The sequence below is a fragment of the Sciurus vulgaris genome (genome assembly GCF_902686455.1).
Source record: "Sciurus vulgaris genome assembly, chromosome: 11".
Lineage (NCBI taxonomy): Eukaryota > Metazoa > Chordata > Mammalia > Rodentia > Sciuridae > Sciurus > Sciurus vulgaris.
Window position 1 is genome coordinate 84,398,320 of NC_136472.1, and position 20,667 is coordinate 84,418,986.

The following is a 20,667-nucleotide window of genomic DNA, read 5'->3' on the forward strand; positions in this document are numbered from 1 at the left end:
CCACCTTAGTATGTTTTAGTATGATAATTCTGAGGAATGCTTCTTTGATCCAGGTTTGTTGTATGTTCATATGCTTGCTTTTAGAGGAAAGAACTTTTTTCCTAGGTAATACATATTTCATAAAGGATGATTATATTTTAATGATTTTTCTTGTAAGAATTGGCTGTCAGATGGACTGTATTTTACATTTTAAAGAATCTGATTTTCTTGATACAGTAGTTAATAGGCTTTCTAACTTATCCATTGACTTGAATATATAAAAGCTATTATCCTAGTTTTGAAGTTAATTGCCTCTTCAGGTATTTTAACAGACAAGTTAAAAAATTGCCCATTCTTTTTTTTTTTGAACCTTGTTACATTTCTATCCATTCTATATAACTTTGTGTGTTTGTGAACCATACATACCTATATACATATACACACATACATGCACAGTCATCCTTCTGTATCATTGAGTTTTGTATGCATGGATTCAACCATGGATTAAAAATATTTAGAAAAAATTTGAATCTGTACTGAAGCTATATAGACATTTTTCTTTGTCATTATTGCTTTAAAAATACAGCCTAACTACTGTTTACATGGCCTTTATATTGTATTAGTTGTGATAAGTAATGTAGAGATGATTTAAAGTATGTACAGGATATGTGCAGATTATGTGCCCAAACATATAAGGGACTTGAGCATTCATGAATTTTGATACTTGTGGGGGTAAAGTGGGTTGTGGGTTGTGCTTAGAACTAATTCCTTAAGGATATGGAGGGACAATTGTATATAATGTGTATATTATAATTATATATAATTAGTTTATTATTGCCTTAATATAGTTTATTTGAAAGGTTCAGAGTATAAAATATGCATGACTTTTTTTATATCCCTTTGTTGTTTTTAGGCACAAGATTTTAATGATGAATACTTTTTCCTTATAAGCCACACAAATAATGATGTCAGTGTTCTTTTGCAAATAATATATTTTCTCTTTGTAGGTCCTTTTGTTCTGCATCACAGCGGCCATGTACATGTTCTTTTTCAGGTACGTTGTGTTTAATCTATTTATTTTAATACTAAAAATAGTATGCCTTGTAATTTTTTTGTCAACCATGAAACTCAAAATATTCCCTAAATAATTGGCCTCCGCAAGTAACCTTTATTCCTAGGTTGGTAATGGATATATACGTACTCCTTTGTGAGTAGAGAAAAGAGAAAGAGGGAAGATACACTTTTCCTCCCATTCTCCATGTAGGCCCATCTTAGAAAATAGAATATGTTTATTAATAGGACTCAAATCCCAATAAATGAATTTTTGTTTGGTTTTAGGTATTCTTCATTATCCTTTATAAACCAATCAACATTTTAAATTTAAATGAGAAAAAAGTGACAGTAGAGTTCTAGCTAAGCCTTCTGTGAAGGTACCTTAGCACATTAATCATACTGTATAAATATTAAATTTGTAAGTTTTACTTTTCATTGGAAGTCTGAGGAAAGTGGGAGGAGTGTGAGAGTGTTTCAAGATATGAATGCTAATAAGAATACTATCTGTCATCTTTGTATAATCACAGCAATATGGAATATAATTTTTGATTATAAAGAGTCTACTCCTTAATCATAACCTTCATCTTCAGTGATATCAGTTAATTCCTCTTTATATCTTTCTTATTTAAATAAATCTTGGTTTTCCTGGATCTGTGCAGGGTTCAAACACAGCAAGAATGACCAGGCTTTTAAATTTATAATTTATAATTAATTGACAAAGGCCATTATGGGTTTGAATGATATATTTGGTAGATATATTTATCTTTTCTTTAAAAAGAATGAGATAATTGAACCATGCCTACATTTTTAAACCACTAGTTTCTTGCCAGAACATCCTAATAAATATTTGATAAAACCCATTGACATAATTTAAAATTACTGTGATTTTGAAAATGTTATATGTAAGTACAAAATGATGATGCTATGATTTTTATTTTGGTAAAGAGACAGCCAGAGCATTAGGGGAAATGTATAATAAACATTCAGAGTTGGGAGGACTTGACCAGCAAAGAATTGGTAATGGGATGCTTACAATTTTACATCAGTTATTAATAAGTGAGAAAATTATTGGAGCTGTCTGGTTGTCTTTCTAGTGCTAGGTATTGAATGCAGGGCTTTGTGAGTGCTAGGCAGGTGCTCTACCACTGATGTATGCCTCTAGCCTGAAGAGTTTTACTCTATTCATTATTTTTGCTGTATCTTCATATATAATATACTGTTACACTGGACTAGTATACTGATATACTATGCACAGACTGTGGCCCCTTTCCTATATTTTATAACTTAGGAGTAGGGAAGGGTTAGGAACAATGACTGTCTAATTCCATCAGTTTCCAAAGAATTCATGATTATAGTCACACATATTTATTAGGACAATATTATAGAAAGTTCACATGGTTTATAGTTATATCTTTATTTATATAGTCTGAAGATAAAGCATACCTGCTGGGAAAAATACAATTGTAAGAAAAGCAAAGTTAGAAATTCAAATCTTGTTGACATGCACGGAGGAAAGAACAACACCAAGTAAATTTTCTTTTTGTAAAAATACCTACCAGAACAGGCAGTTAAATGAAACAGTCACCAAGGTGATACTGAAAGACAACATACGTGCTTTAATGTTTAGCATTTCTTTGTTCTAAGACAGTTTTGAGGTTTAGAAACAAATCCTGTGTTGAATACACTGATAAATGCCCAATTTGTAGCATGGTTTTAGGAAATTATATTTTGAAAGCTGCTGCCATCAACCTAGTATTTTTGGTGTAGAAAGAAAATCAACCCTATAAATATGTGTTTTGGTGCAGAGCTACAGAACCTTTTCCTGTTTCAGTCATAAAGTCTGGGTTAAAAACAACAGTTTAAAATACTTTCCAGAAGGCTCAATGCAAGGTTTAAGTGCCAAGATAAACACTTTCAATTTTCTGAGGAAAGGGGTTGTTTTTCTTCTAAAAGAAGCACTATCACCAAATTCTTAGTGTTCTTGGCAAAAGTTAGTTTGAATAACTCAACAAAAGAGGTTTGATGAATGGTAAAATAAAAACATTTATAAAGTACTATAACCAAACAAAACAATGTTATATGCTTTTCTGAACTATAACTTGAGTTTGGAATGAACAGACATTATACAATAGCATTTGGCTAGTCCAATTGTATTAGAATATTTTATTCTTGAGATTAAATTTTATTACAAATGCAGACATTTGTGAGCACATGTATTTAATTTATTAATAATTATTTTCAATCTAATTGCATAAATTGAATGCTTAAATATCAGATGATATTGACCCCAAGACTCCTTTTATTGTGACCTTTTTTGGCAAGAGTATAAGAAAAAAATTTTATGTTTGAATGAGTCAACTCATGTTTTTATTCTAAAAAGGGAAATGAGACCCCTTCAATAGAGAAAAAATGTACGATTTTTTTTTTTTTTTTTTAAAGAAAGAACTTGAGGAAATAGTTCCTAAAGTATTTTCTAATAGGTAACTGGCTGTGATGTTTGTATTGTGAGTTTATTTAAAAAACAACACAATATTTTTGGTTTTGAAAACTATGGTTAAGCAAATATGAAGTGAAACATTTTACTCTTAAATAGCTTTTTGATAGTTCTTTAAGATGCTTTATCTCATACATGGTAATTATGATTTTTAATCTATACATGAGAATAAAAGGCCATGTGCAAATGAAATTCTGGGAACACCTCACAGGCTTGGGTTGGGGAAAGGTAATGTGTGAAGAGAGAGGTTTAGTTCTGTTACACTTTTTAGCCAGCTGGCCTGCAGCAATATAGCCATGAAGTTCTTGCTATAGATTCTGTTAGGAACTGGGGTATAAGGCAGGATGAAACATATTTTGAAGATCTTTTGAAAGAAGGCTCTTTGTACAGTTCCAATGGGCATTCTTCTGGGTGGTGCTGCCTCCTTGATCAATTATCTTATCATTATGCATTCTTTTGTCATTACCTTTTGCTCTGACAAAAGCTGGTGATTGTCGCTATCAATCCAGGTCAAGCAGGATCATGAAAATTTAATAGAAAATCTTGTCTCATGTACTCCTTAAAGAATTTTTTAAAAGCTTTCAAATATGTATTAATGAATAAAACAACCTGAGTTTTTTTGAGTTAAAGGATTCGTCTTATTTCTTGAATCAGGCTTAATTAGGATCTTCTTCATAGTCATGTGGAGGAAAGAAATTCGTTTCTTTTGGCCACTAACTTTTTTTCTGTTTTATATGAGAAAACAAAGGAAAGAATCAGTAAGCACCAAGAGAAAATGTTATACTTAATCCTGTTTACCAATGGAAAAAAGAAAGAATAAAGTAAGAATAAAATAAAAATAGTTTTGTTTTCAAGTATAGGTATGAAAAATACCTGTATTTTAGAAAAAGGAAGTCATTCAGCATCATTTGTTAGTTTAAATTAGATAGTATCATAGAGCATATAATAATTTTGATCCCAGTCTAGTGACTACTGGCTAGAAATTCTTCCCACAAGCCTTTCCAAGGGCAACAGATCCAACAGTTTGTTTCAAAATGTAGATTGAAAAGCTCAGACGTGTCATAGCATTAATCTGTACACTATATTGGATTGTTTCACAATGGACATGTCTTAAATAATTTGATGTTAACATGGAAAAGCACAGCATTTTTATCAGAAACCAGTGCAAATGCAAGTTTATTGTAGTTTTTAAGCATACTTAGAAATAGTGTTTTTCTGTTACTTGATCAACTCTTTTTGAAGGCACAAATAATAAACTATTTCATTAACCTTAAGGTATAGATTTATTTTTTGTATTTAAGAGAGCCTTACTATTTATTGGTTGCAAAATCTGTGGTTCTTGAGTTTGAGACATTTGTGATTGTCATAGAATATCTTTGTATAAGCTTACTTTAGTGTCTCTGAATGAACTGCAACAGCAGCTAAAAAACTTTTAGTCTTGGTCTTTTACTCATTTACTTAATTTAAATGAAAGTCTTTTAAGTATCAGGTTAAATTTTATTTAGAAGTATTGCTTTAAAATGTACCAAAATTCACTTTAAAAACAGAGTATTTATGACATTTGGATGTTAAAAGTTTTAATTCTTGGGAGAATTTTCCCTAAATAGATTTCATTAAAAAAAATCATTGATATGCTGATAGTGAATTGGACATTTAGAAGGGAGTACATGACAAGTCTTGGGAGGATCATATTGTAGTTTTCTGGTAGAGAAATAGTGATGACTTCTCTCTGAATCAGTTTCAATAACTGTAACAAAATATCTGAAGCTGAGAAATACATTAAGAAAAGTGGTTTATTTAGCTCACAGTTTTGGAGGCTGAAAGTCTAAGATTGGCTGGCCTCATCTATTTGGCCTCTTATGAGGGCCCCTTTTGCAGGGTCACCATGTGACTGAGATATCACACTGGAGCTACATGTAAGAGGGAAAGATCACATGGTGAAATAGGAATCGAAAGAGCAGGAAGGGGTCTTTTTTATAACAACCTTCTCATGAAAACTAACTAGGTTCCCACAAGAATTACTTTTATACCTTGTGAGGGCAGTTATCCAGTGACCTCCCATTTTCTAAAAGTTTTACCACCTCTCACTTTCCCACACTGGAGCCCAAGCTTCCAACACATGAACTTTTGGGGACAAATCACATCTAAACCATATCTACCTGACCAAAGGTCATGGGGAAAATATTGTGAATAGTGGATTTATCTTAAGGTTTGAAGATTGCTTCATGGATGAGGAAGATGATAGATGCTAGAATGTGAGCAAATGAGAAGAGAGAGAATATACATGGAAATGAGTAAAGGAATTGCAATTAGTGAGATTGTGATTCTTTTAATATATTTAGATACAGAAGTATAGATATTATTTGGTTGTTTGCTGCTTAAGAAATAAACGTTAGAGACAGAAATTTAGGGGTTATCAGTATATAGAAATTAGTTTGAGCTGTACTATAGGTAGGTAGTATTCCATAGTAAGAATATGGAGTTTAAAAAATAAAATAGGTTTAAGGATGGACTGGAGACCATTTGAAGTCTAGAGTATGGGGAAAAGAATCAGTGAAAGAGAGTCAGAGTAGTACCAAAAGGTAATAAAGATAAGAGGCTTTTCTTGGCTGTCACATAGCCATCTGACTTTGGACAACTTGAAGACTTCTCTAAACCTCAGTTTCCTCATTGTGAACTGTATAGCTGGGCATGATGGTGCATGCCTATAATCCTAGTGACTCTGGAAGCCTAATCCTAGTGACTCTGGAGGCTGAGGCAGGGGATTCACAAGTTCAAGGCCAGCCTCAGCAATTTAGTGAGACCCTGCCTTAAAGAAGAAAAAAAAAAAAAAAAAAAAAATTAGAAAGGTCTGGGGATGTAGCTCACTGGCAGGGTGCCCCTGTGTGTTTAATCCCTAGTAGTGTTATGCACACACATACAAACACATTCATATACACACATACCCCTACCCCTACACCTATCTACCTTCATGAGTTGAATTGAATTGTGAGGATTAAATGAGATATAATGTCTTCAAAATGCTTTTAGATGTGACCCAAAATAGATACATGCTACAGCATGTACATTATCTTTTCATAGCCAAATAGCATATACATTTCCCAAAATAATGCTTAATATTACTACATGTGATATATTTGGATATTTTTTACTCTAATTTATTCATTTGCAAAGCTGTTTTGACTTAAACACTCACTGAGTAATAGCCAGCAGTGTGAAAGTAAATAGCTAATACATGTGAACACCTACCACAGTGGTTGGTACCTTCACAAAAGTAGACTTAAGAACAATGATTATTGTTTTTCAGTCCTATAGTTCATTTGGAAAAATAAAAGACCCAGAACAGCAAAAGCAATTCCATGTCAAGAAGGAATTGCTGGAGGCATCATAATACCTGACTTCAAATTTTACTAGAAAGCTATAGTTGCTTACCACCTCACTTTTGCTAAGGCTGGCTTTGAACTCTTTATCCTCCTGCCTCAGCTTCCTGAGCTACTGGGATTACAGGCATGTACCACTGTACCCAGCTATGTAGTCTTTTTAAAAAGGCAATTAACATATAAAAATAGACATGGAAATGTGAAACCAGTATTTCTCAGAAGATAAAAGCAGATGAAAAGATGCACTTTCATTTTTGGCAACAAACCTATGAGTCTTCTAAAAGCTAAAATTTGTCCTATGAAAAGAATATAGAGGTTGTTTGACAAGATCAATTGACAAGATTGACAGCCTTATTAACAAATGGTTCTGGAAAAACTGGTTATCTATATGTAGAAGAATGAGACTGGACCCTTATCTCTCATTCAGCACAAAAATCGATTCAAAATGGATTAAAGATCTAGGAATTAGACCAGAAACTATGCAACTCTTAGAAGAAAACATACAGTCAACACTCCAGCATATAGACCCAGGCAATAACTTTCTCATTACTACTTCTAAAGCTCAGGTAATAATGTCAAGAGTTAATAAATAGGATGGCATCAAATTAAAAAGCTTTTTCACAGCAAAGGAAACAATTAGGGATATGAAGAGAGAACCTACAGAACGGGAGAAAATATTTGCTAGCTATACTTCTGACAGAGAATTAATATCTAGAATACATAAATTGATGTTTTCTTTAGAACAAATGAAAGAGGTGAGAAGGGACCATAAATGTTTTAAATTATTTCCTCTGAAAATGCAAAGCTTATTACTAAGTCACTTAAGTGTAATTTGACCTTTTTGTTGGAGAAAATTAGTCTACTCATTTGGGGAGTGTATTCCAAGATGAAGAAGCTTGTGGTGAATCTATTTTTATGTTTCACCTGTCTTTTAAGATAACTATGTACAAATAAAGAAAATTCTAGATCATTTTATAATGAATATAACTTGTATGGAGTAGTATGAGCTTGAACTTATAACTGCCTAAAGTAATGACTTAATGGTACATGTCAAAAGTGATCATTTAATTTTCAAATTTTGCTGTAGCATTGTTTTCATGACAGCAAAAATGATGTTTTTAGGCAATTTTCTGAATGTGAATTTTTCATTTGTTATTCTCACTACTATCAAGGCTTCTCTCATCTTAAAATTTTTACCCACAAAATGATATATGTGGCTTTAAGAACTTAGAATATATACTGCAACATGAATATAAAGCCTTTTAACAGTATTTATGTTTCGAAACTTACCTTTAAAAGTTATTTAACCTATTAATCTATAAAATATATTTGGAGTATAGTGATGTGGTATTGTTTCTAGAAAAACAATATTTATAATATTGGGAAAATACATTGATATCCAATATGCTAGAGTTAAAGCATAATGATTAGGAATTATCTATTTCTGAGTTACTGTACAAAACCATGTTAGAAGCAGGAGTTGAGACCATGGGGAATGGGAAGTAAATGAATAGATAAATAGGATTAGAGCTTTTAGGAAGAGAATGGATTAAAAATAAGAAAGTCTAATCTTGCAAATTGTGGAACCTAGGATTTATGATTATGGTTTAAAGTGGTACTGTTCCTTTCATAGCTGTATTTTTTTTTCTTTCTTTTTGTGCGTCTGCTCTCCACCTTGATGCCACTTTGACTACAGGCATTTTGTGTTTGGGGCCAGCACAGTAAGTGGGATGGAGAAGAAAGGGTGTTGGAGGCATAGGGTACATGCATACTATTGGGTGAGAGAGGTGGGAGAAAGAGAAGAGTTCAAAGAGAAATGTGTTTGCCTGAAATGCAGAACAGTAAGATTTTGCCATCCTTTTCTCTTTTGTCAACCTTACTTTTAACTAGATGTTAGTCTATTCACCGAAAATTCAATTTAAACATCTAGAAAGATTAAAATGTGTGAAGAATGTAACCAAAAGGGATATCTTTCCCATCCATAATCCAATTTTTTTAAGGCATTATATTGTACCATTATTATAGAAAACTAAGTAAAGCTGCAGGTGACTCTTTAAAAGGATGTGAAAGTAACTTTTCATTATCTTTTCATAGCCAAATAGCTGCCATGTATTTGATCCTCTTTCCATGCAACTGACTGTTTCATTTCCTGCCTGTAGGGGATGGAGCAAAGGTAGAGAGGAGGAGTAAAAGGAAACACTTGCTTGAAGCAGTGGTATCAGAGGAGGCCTTCACTGTTTGACTAGAATAGCTCTTCATATTTAAAGGATATATACATTCACTTTGTATGTGTGTCTTTAATGATATACTGTTTTCTCAGATTTAGTAGTTATCATCTACTTGGTAAATTATAAAACTGGGAAGGACTTTTCAGCTTACTAATGAATACATTAGTGTTTCAGATATCTACCTGAAAACCTTGACCTGAAGACCTGTTTGTTGTCTCAAGGTGTAGATTGCTTGCTGTCTCCATTAAGTTCCTTTTTCTTAAAGGAAAGCCTTAAGGGAGGAATCTTTTAAAATGAAGACGGAAATTATACATGTCTTTGAATTAAATCTAATATATCCTTTTAACCCCAATACTACTCACATGGTAGTATTGGTATGGATTCTTATCCTAATCTTCAGTAGCCACTAAAAAACTATTGATAATTCAGATAATATGAATGTGACTTCAAACATCGTACAATTTAAGTTCGGGAATCTTCTTCCATGTGCTAAGATATCTACTTCTTGTTTAAGGAAAAACATTACTAATCACAGAATGTTCTTGACTAGAGTTTTGCTGCTACCGAATCTCAAATTGAAACCCTCAAAATGTAACTGCTTGTTTAACATTTATGAGTAATGCTATAATCCACTATGTCCTTTTCAAGTCTAACTTTTTGTTTCTGTTATTTTCAACTGATCAAGTTTTCTCAGAGATAGCAAAAGACAACTGTAGTATAGCAGAGATATTTAAGAATATGAACTCTGGGGTCCAGAGATGGTTCAAATCCTTCCATCATTTTACTTATTTTGAATCTTGGGTAAATTACTTAGCCTCCCTGTGCGTCATGGCTCTCCTTTTAAATGAAGGTTGTTATGAGTATTAATGGTTGTCTCGGACGAGGGTTTTTGGAGGAATGAGGAATGAGTACTGTTGGGAATGTGTGTTGTTTTAGGAGTGATGAAAATGTTCCTAAAGTAATCATGATTATTGTATTCACCACTTGTATTTACAAGTGTGTGAATATACTAAAAATCACTGAATGATACAGTTTAAGTAGTGAGTTGTATAATATGTGGTTTATATCTGAATAAAGCTGCAAATGTGTTCTCAAATAAGTCTATTGCATTCTTGTTCAAAATTAAAAGTCAAAGATTAATGGATACAAATTGTCAACACAAGAATGCACCTATGCCTGGTGCAGTGGTGCACGCTGGTAATCCCAGCAGCTTGAGAGGCTAAGGCAGGAGGATTCAGAGTTCTTGGCCAACCTCAGCAATAGCAAGACACTAAGCAACTCAGTGAGACCATGTCTCTAAATAAAATACAAAATAGGGCTGGGGATGTCGCTCAGTGGTGTAGTGCCCCTGAGTTCAATCCTCTGTATTCAAATAAATAAATAAAAATAAAGAGTGCACCTATGAAGTGTCTTGCTAATAATACATTCCCTTTTAGTTTCAATAGAAATTAAATTTACAGTTTTTTAAATTATAAATTATGAGTTCGTAACTTGATTTTATTTTGAACATAGATTTCATTGATTATATTTGATTATAAATCCATATTTATTTTATTTGAAGAATCAATATTTTATTATACTCTACTTTCTGTTTATTTTGGGGAGAGGGTATGTTAAAATCACCATTTTAATCTACTTGCCATGGATAATTTTGAATTGAATAGAAAGGTACAGAGGAACATTACACTAATATTATATTTTTTTGCATTTTATTGTATTTTTCCCTCTTTCATCATCTAATCTAGACATTTTCCAAAAGTATCACAGCCAAAAAAATGGAAATATTTAAGTTTACTGTATTGCCTATCTTCTAAACTGCAAATGAAACATCCATATTTGGAGGTTTATTTTTCATCCTGATATGGTGACTGGGCCTATACCATCTCTATTGAAGCCCAGCTAAAATCCATGGTAAAATAGTAATTTGTCCACCATTATTAATTTTAAGTAAAAATCCTGTTTCCAGTGTGTGACTGAGTTACTCAACCTGGAAGGTGTTTACCTGCAAGATGAGATGGTAGAAATGGGAGAAGCTTTTAAGTTCTAAAATTTCAGTCTTCTCTTTCCAGAGTCTTCCCTAGAGGAAGGAAAAAGTTGGTTTCCTCACTTTTTTATATTCTCTTGTCAATCACAAAACCCTTTGTACTGGTCAAGCCTTGATGGTAACTGAATACTGGCTATTTATCATGTTCCTGTCATCTTAAAATGCAAAATGAATGGAGGAGGAGAACATAGGTTTGGATTCTCAAGCACTATGGCAGCTTGGAACCTCTGAATCTCAGCTGCTCTGGAATGCTTGCTGAAATGATTTGATCACTGAAGTGGAGTATACAGCCCTTAGTGGTTTTGAGCTCCTTTAGCACATTCAGAACAAGAATAATATTAAAAATTAGATGACAGAAAGCAATTAAGCTTATGAGATTTGGTTTCTTTAATCTGTCACCAAAGCCTCAAACTCTAATATCAGAAGCAACAATTGCTATCATAACTTCTGTTTCTTCCTTGAATGTTAAAAAAGGCTTTTCGAATTCATATCAAGTTGTAATGTTGCAGATACATGTCCTTGCAGAGTGTCATTTTAAGATACTTTCAGGTTTTTTTTTTTAATATGAAGGATAAGACTCTTTTCCTGACCTTTAAAACCACCACAAACTTCTGATATAAAACATAAAGGGAAATTTATTATATCAAGCTTAGTTTGTGAAGTTACTGGAATCCTAAGAATTGTATGATCACTAAAGTTAAGTTTTTTATAACTTTGCCAAATTTATTGTCTGTTTCTTTTGGATTATCTTTTACCTCATAGTTATCTATTGTATTTTTAATGATTAGGAAAGAACTGTGTGAATGAATGTGAGTTGCACTTGTAGCTTTCACCTTCTTAAAAGAATATCGGTCTAAGTTTTTAAAAAAGGTGTTGTTTTTTAATTTTCTGCTTTAGGAAAAGCATAAATGAAATAGCACTGATAACAATGCAAAATAAAAATTTTGTTATCAAAGAAGGTATTTCTCTTATTAATTCCCTCATACCCACTCGTTAATAAATCGGTTCAAATAGCAAATTCTCAGATGATGCCAGTTCTCCTGGTCCTGGGATTGCATGCTCAGCAGCAAATCTGTAAGTCCTATCAGTAAATCATTATGTAATTTTCCTTAAAATCTGTAAGTTTAAAGAATCCAGAGAATTTAATTCCACTGCCTCTGACCTATTTCAGTAGTTAACAAGAAGAGTCAAGACATTATCTTCAAACATCTTTAATCTCTGTGAAAAATATAGGCCTTTTCTTAGTTGAAACAGAAATAACTGTTCATTTATTTTCTTCAAATGCTCAAAGCTTATTAGGTCTTCCCTTCCCTCCCTCTTAATTTCTTCTCAACATCAACTTTCTTTAACATTTCATTTCATTTCATTAATATATATGTGTATATATATATATATTATGGAAACACACATATAAATGGAAAATATGTATATTGAAACATATGCATATGTTTAAAATATGTGTTTGCCTTAATTTATTACACTTAATTTGCTTTAATTTTTACCTATATAAATCATCTATGTAATGTAGAAATCATGAGCATATTATTGAATAATTTAGTAGATGAATTGATAGGAATTTTTCTGTTTAATAGTATATGTCAGGACTTTCTCCATATGCCAGTACATATACATCTACCTCATTGTTTTGGGGACTACAAAGAATTTACAGATAGTTATACTGTTTATAGTTTTTCACCATTATAAAAAAATACATATCTACCAATATTCCAGTATTTCTGCAGGCTAAATAATTACCCACAAATAGCTTCTCTGAATCGTATGACCTAGGCCATATTTTATTTTACTAGCTATTGCCATATTATCCTCCAAAAAAGGTGGTATCAATTTGGTTTCCTCTCAAAATGGCTTATTGATTCTGACATCCTAGTTTGTATGAATAATTTTTACCTTGTGAATCATATGAGCTAAAAGTAATGCCTTATTTTTTTCTTAATTTATATTATTCCTTGACTAATGAGGTGGAACATCTTTTCATCAGTTAATTACCTCTTTTGATTTAATATCCTCTAACCATTTTTTATCTTTTGATTTCTTTGCTAACTTGTAGGAACAATTTATATGCTATTAATATTTATTTTTCCTTTTCATAGTGTTGTATCAATCAGCTAGTGTAAATAATCACACCATCTGAGTGGCACGTAACATCAAGGGTGTTGTCTGGCCAGCTGTGTTCAATCAAGGTCTGTGAGATGTTTGGGATACTTCTGCTCCTCACGTATTCATTCTGAGCCCAAGCTGATGAAAAGAAACCTGTGCAAGGAAATCTGTCCTCATGAGAGTGGCATGAGATTTGTTTTCACTTATCTATAAAATATCATGATTACATTAACAAGTATAATTGACAAACACTTTGGGACAAACACAGCTGACTATAGATATATACAACTCAACTGATATGAATAGTGGTATATATGGTCATAGTTGGGAGTGGTGTTTTTATCTTTGAACAATTGATGTAAACGTTCTCATGTTTTACAGAGAGAAAATGGGAAAATTATGAGAAATTTTTCTTATTGAATATAGTTTCTTTAATGGCAATTGGATAAGTTATTTTACCATAAATAATACATTAAAATATTTACTTATGTCTCATTCTACATTTTTTGTCTCTGCAGCATAATTACTGCTATCCTCTTTTCCATTCTTTTATGATTTCTTACGTGTCTTTTTTCAAGCTCTGAATCCTACCTTTTTTTTACTTTTTGGCTTGTTAATTATCATAATAGAATCAAACTAGTCATACTTTTTCTATAAGGACCAGTTGATGTAATTGCCATATAATCTTGGTGCTTACATATCCTAGTCTAAAAATAACTGAAGTTTAAAAATTCATAGATTATATACTGATTTAGTGTTCTTTTAAGTATTTTTCTTAATGTGAATAATAATGTTCATAGAGAATCATATATACATATATATTATTATTATTTATTTATTTTTGGAGTGTAGAGGATTGATCCCAGGGCCTGGTGCATGTTAGGCAAGTGTTCTACCATTGAACTAGACCCTCATCCCTATATTTATTTTGTTTTCAGATAGGTGCTACTAAGTTGCCCATACTGGCCTTGAACTTGTGATCCTCCTGCTTTACCCTCCTGAGTAGCTGGGATGACAGGTGTACACCATCCCTGGCCAAGGATCATACATTTTTAGAGCAGAAATCAAAATAGTGATTATGAAATACAGAATTACCACTTTTCTAGTGAAGCAATTGACTATCCAAGAATTTTTGTGACTTGTCCTAGATCATTGCAGCAATTAGTGCTATGGATAGAAGTAGAGTTTTGAATAATTTCCTTTAAAATACCCAAATTATTTTTAAACAATTGAATTCTTTGAATTTTATATGAGGAGCATAGGAAAGACCAAGTTTTATTTTTGTAATAAATACTACCATGTATTATAAAACCTGTTAGAAAGGAAAGGTGAAATTAAACAGAAAGACCTAGAATTTAAGGAAGATAGAAGTTTGGTAAAACCTTTCTTAATGTATATTTCGGATTCTATAGAAGAAATAGTTTAAACTGTATCAGAAGTACCATCTCATGGGACTATGTTTCTATTTGAAATAGTAATTATTTTTTTATTATTACCATTAGAAGTCCTTGAAATTCTTTTCATGTGACTAAATTTTCAATGAGAAAGGAGGAAAATGCTGCTTTGTAGTCAGATGGCTGTGGTGTCTGTTTCAATATCTCCCTTCTTCCTTCCATCCTACATATCACCCTTTTTCTTTTCTTGTTTTCTGCTTTTACTTTAATTCATAATATCAAGGAAATAGCTAGTAATGCATTATGACACCTAACATTTAGCAATTCATTCTATCATTTTAAGTGTGACCAATGAGCATGTGACTAACATTTTAGAATTGAATTAAATTTATCTTATTATTTGCTTATGCATTATTCTTTCAATGTTAGAGAAAGCTATACTTTTTACTAGCATATTTTTATAATCATTCTGATTTTTGTCATGAATCAGTCACTTTTTAAATGAAATATATACAGATATGTATCAAAGATTTATATGAATAGCAGCCTGTGCCTTTTAAGGATTTGAGCTATTTAATCTCCACAATGTAGTTCCATCCTTAAACTCACTAATAGAGTCAATTGTCATTCAAATTTATCTTCAAATTCTATGATAAGTTAATTTCATCCTGGAAGTCAGAAACATCTTAAACTTTATTCTCTGTTCATTAGCTGAAAACTACCTGCAATTTTATAAGATGGGTCTGAAATTGTGTTGTTATATAGGTTTTACATTGTTTTATACCACAACAGTAATGATAAGCTACAATTGAAATAGGAAACTTTAACATAAAAAGAAATTGAAACACTACTAATAGCTGTTGGCATAAAAGATGGATTAGAAATTCATCCTGTCTCTAAAACATTATCTTCCCATGCATCCCTGTTCTTAGATTACTAAGTCTGAATTCTTTTTCTGTTCTGCTTAATTTTACTTGTTTCTTCTTGTTGAGTACATGAATAATTATGGTTCATCGTACATATACCTTGTACAAAGTTTTCTTGTATCTGAAAGTCTTTTCAAACCATGATTCCTTTGGTTTAAGTCTTTTCCTGGATAGTATCATCCAGATCCGTTGCTCTGATCTTGACATTTTGCCAGGTTTCTAACCCTGCAAATCTATTTTCTTACCTTGGCCATTGAACTTCTTGTTTAATATTTCTCTTCTTTTCAGAACCCTCTTTTCACTTTTTCTTTACCTGTTCTGTGAGTTGGCAGGTGTCATATTCCCTCATCTGCAGGCTGGGACTAATTATACAGATCACATTTTGGTATAGCTACTTTCTTTCAGTGCCCAATTTTATTTGGTGTGTATAATGATTTTTAAAATGCTAATATGCTCTCATTTTAATGTATCTATATTCTTGATGTATTTATAATATTTTTATAGGAAATAATGCTGAAATTTAGATTTGTTGGTATGCAACTTAAGTGGAAGATATTTAAATTCTTTTTTTTAATATATATTTTAGTTGTAGGTGGGCACAATACCTTTATTTTATTTTTATGTGGTGCTGAGGATCGAACCAAGGGCCTCATGTGTGCTAGGCGAGTGTGCTACCACTGAGCAACAACCCCAGCTTAAGATTTTTAAATTCTTAAGGCAAGAACTAAGGTTAGAACAATAAGATAAAATAATGACTCTCAGGAACAGCTATTTATCTTAATTTTGTCATCTTTGAAGGAATCATACATTAATAGGAACTTGTCATGTAAATAGCATATAAGCCATGATGGCTTAAATAATTCACAATACTTATTTCAGTCTCTCAGACTTCAGAGCCAGCTTGTTCTTTTCTTGCATCTGGAAAGGTCTCTATGTATAGTAGGTTTTTACGGAAAGAAAAAAGTAGCTAGCTAATATTTATTGAGTACTTACTGTGTGCAAGACTTTGCACTAGGTGTTTTATCAATGATATTGGGTTAATCCTTACCACCCAGAGGATGGTAGGTACTTAAATTTTCTCCGTTTTATGGACAAGGAAACTGAAGCATTGAGTAACTTGCCAGGGATTATACAACTAGAAAGAAACAAAACTTGGATTTCGAATTTGGTTTTTCTCTAACTTTAGAACCTTTTCTCTTCATTACTCAGTTTACCTGATTAAACCAGTGTGTCCCATTCTTTTTCATCATCAAGTCCCTATGTACATGTCTTATTACACAAATGGTTTGACTCTACTTTGTGTAAACCAGAGGAATTAAAGTTGTACCTCATTTGTGTATAATGAATCATAATAATACTAATTTAAAATAAATAAAATACCTCTAAATTGTTTTTAAACACTGTGTGTGTGTGTGTGTGTGTGTGTGTGTGTGTGTGTGTGTGTGTGTGTATAGAATCTCAAAAGACTTGTGACAGAAAAGGAAAGCATTTTAAAGCCTTAATAATTATAGGACTTCTCTGGCATCTGTCTGGATTTCAGTTCTGGCTCTCTGCTTCACAGAACTGCCTAATCTTTCAAGCTTCTGTTTCCTCATTTGTAAAATAAGGCTACAAATACTCTTTGCAAAAGGTCATTTGAGCATGTAAAGAAAGTAATGCACACAAAGTGTTTTAATTCTAACACATAGTAAGAACTCAGTATTAGCTGCTGTTGTAATTTCCATCACTTTCCTTTTAGAGGACACATGAAAACTTCAGACTATTCTCTTCTTCTTTCAAGCTCCCAAGGTGTTCCTTTGTCTATTTTCTCATTTCCTAGGCAACACACACACTATTCATTTTTTGTTAATATATGTCCACAAGGAACTCTGATTAACATGTTCCCTCTGACTGTTGAAGTTATAGAAATTCTTGGCTTTTAATCAATGAATGACTACATTATATAATGTCAAAAGATGGGATTTAAAAAAAATAGTGTATTGGGGTAACAATTATAATAACAATAATTAACATTGATTGACTAATTACTATTTCTCAGGTAATGTTTTAACAACTTTATTCAATCCTAATAAAATTCTAGGCTCTAATATTAGTCCCCTTTTAACCCAGCAACCTGAGGCAAAGGGAAGATAAGTAATTTGCCCAAGATCACACAGTTAGTATGTGGGACTCAAATTCAGGCAACAGACTCAAATTCCTACATATAAACCATTTAATAGGAGCATAGACTTTATTCTGAGGGCAAGAAATCCATTGAATGACTTTAAACTGAAAGCACAGTGCCATAATTGCTTTCATGTTATAGCTGGAAAATGAATTGTTGCATAAAGGCTTTAAAAGTAAATTATAGTTTTTCAAATACTTTTTATTTATTTTGGAATAATCCTAAAATATTTTTCTTTAATTTAATGCCATATGAATATTGAATTTCATACTTTATATATATAAGATGGTGTTTTAGTCAACTTTTTCACTGCTGTGATGAAAGGACCCAACCAGAAGAACTGTAGAGGAGGAAAAATTTATTTGGGGGTTCATGGTTTCAGTTTTCAATCCATAGACAGCCAGCTCCATTCCTTGGGGCTTACGGTGAAGCAGAACTACATGGTGGCAGAGTATGGTAGAAGGAAGTGGCTCACATGATGATCAGAAGCAGAGAGAGAGAGAGAGAGAGAGAGAGAGAGATATCTCCACTTGCCAGATACAAATATATTCCCTAAAACCATGCCTCTAATTCCCCACCTCCTCCAGCTACACCCCACCTCCTTCATTTAATTAATCAGTTAATCCCATCGGGTGATCGATTCATTGATTGGGTTAAGGCTTTTGTAACCCAATCATTTCTTTTTGCATCATCTCACACATGAGCTTTTGGGGAACACCTCACATCCAAACCATAACAGATGATCTTATAATCAGAATTTAGGGCTCTAGGGTAATTAAACCTGCCCTTGATTAACATAAAATAAAAGTACATTAAGCAGAATTTTGAACTATTTGAAAAAAATACAACAAATTTCTTTTTATCAAGTTATTTTAATGATGTATCAAACAAAAGGATTTTGTGTAATAGACAATGAAAGGAGTACGAGTGGCATAAATATTGAAGAGTGCCATATTTTAACAAATTTTTAATATGAAACATGTGTTCAATCAAAATGGACAAATCCAAGGGTTGATAATATATTTGCTTTTGTGAAGCAATCACTAGGGTTTAAATGACAACTTTAATGTTGTAAAGTTTACTACATGTACATGAATGTTTCCTATATTGAATGCTCTTAAATTCTGGTAACAAATAATTCCTTACAATGGAGAAGAAAATAAAATACTCTATTTTTTATATTTTAACTAGAATAATTTTAAAAAGCACAGGTTTTTTTCCCCTTATTCTCTGTTTTTGAAAAAAAAAATAAAATTTTTCTCTTTATTTCTTTTTATACTTAAGTATATTCAGTTATAATGTATAGATTCAAACCCAAGTTAAATCTTATCTTTTTAAAAATTAAAGTGAATAGCTTCTCTCCACACATTTTATTCATCTTAAAATGGCTATGTTGATATTATTATTAAATTATTATAAAAACTATCATATTACTTAAAATATTTAAGTTTAATTTTCTATCATTTAGAATATAGAATAAAAGACATTATACTATTTTATAGAAAAAATTGATGTTGGTATTTTGACTGCAGTTATGAGAACTGAATTGTATAGGAGTCGAGGGAGCATCTGAGTCCACATGTACTATATGGAAAACAGCCAGTTGCAGCTAAAACATTTCCTTATGCTGTTCACTAACTTTCCATAGAGAGCGTTTCACACTTAGGTCAGCTCTTTTGGATGGGAGAAATTTAGAGCTACAACAAATGATATTTAATGCTCATTTTATAAACCAATAGTGAGAAATCTAGCCAGAAGCCAAGAATTTTAGTCTTTAACATCTGGACATGATGATTTTGGAATCTTTATACTATGATGATATGTCTTTGTTATGACTTCATAATATTTTCTGACGAACTCATTAAGCAGGTATGGAAGAAAATCCTGAAGTTAGATCAAGTTCCTATCATCCATGAGGAATATTGGGCTTCTAAATCTTGAAAAAGAACAATCCTTTGTATGTTTTCAGTGAGCCATTTTGCCATACTGCACACAAGTATAGTGTATTACTCCTTAATGTTTTCTCTTTATTTTTCCTTCTGCTTCTGCCCTCCAAATCAATTCCTTTCATTGAATGCTACTTTAGATAGAATTTTAATAAGGGTGTGAAGTCTTCTGAGGTATATATTCAAATATTCTCTTTAAAGATATATAACCTAATTAGCTGCCAGTTTTATATAATAAAATGAAAGACACACTCAAGTTTAGAATAGATTTTAGGTAACTTGTATGGCAAATTAGCTTTGAGATAAAAAGTGGAACGTGGTATTTTGTATTTCATTTATCTCACTGTACAGAAAATATCAGTGATCATCATATCATTGAGACTATATGTCATTGGTATCTTCCCAGTTAGTTTACTTAGAACGTTCCTTAAGATATTGAGAAAGTCATTTAAGATCTCTTTACATGCATTTAATGAGTAGTAGTATCCTGGACTAGCTATTGAAAATAGAGATAACTAAAAGTTTTATTGAAGACCTTTCTGTTTTTGGACAAAGTTTGAATATTTTTCATGACTCAGAGTAATAAAAAGGAAATATTTATTTTGAGGATCAGCCAATTTATATATTATTGGACATAACACAGACCACCCAGGACTGAAACCTACTGTTTATAGTTAAGGATCTTAAATCTACATATGCTCTTGATGAGTCAGAGCCATCTTTGTTCCAACCAGAAAGTTTTGTGTCTGCAAAGGATAATAATTTCACCTTCTCCACCCTTTTTCCCCCACCCTTGGCTAGTAAAAGTCTGTCAAGTAGATTATTTTATTTCCTCAGGGGAAAGGCTTCTTTGGACCTCAGTAATAATAACATTGCAAAATATCATCAATCAAAGACTGATGTTTAATATTGTTAGAAAACACTAGAATTGTATTTTTCTT

General features: G+C 32.0%; 1 protein-coding gene across 9 annotated transcripts in view; it reads left to right on the forward strand.

The window, feature by feature from the left end:
- The window catches only part of TMEM135 (transmembrane protein 135), a 235,224-nt gene that overhangs the window by 165,277 nt on the left and 49,280 nt on the right, over positions 1–20,667 (forward strand). For all 9 annotated transcript variants that reach the window (XM_079105603.1, XM_079105605.1, XM_079105600.1 and 6 more), the window contains one exon: positions 987–1,033. In XM_079105603.1, the coding sequence (XP_078961729.1) occupies positions 987–1,033 (47 nt within the window). The remainder of the gene's footprint in view (positions 1–986; positions 1,034–20,667) is intronic.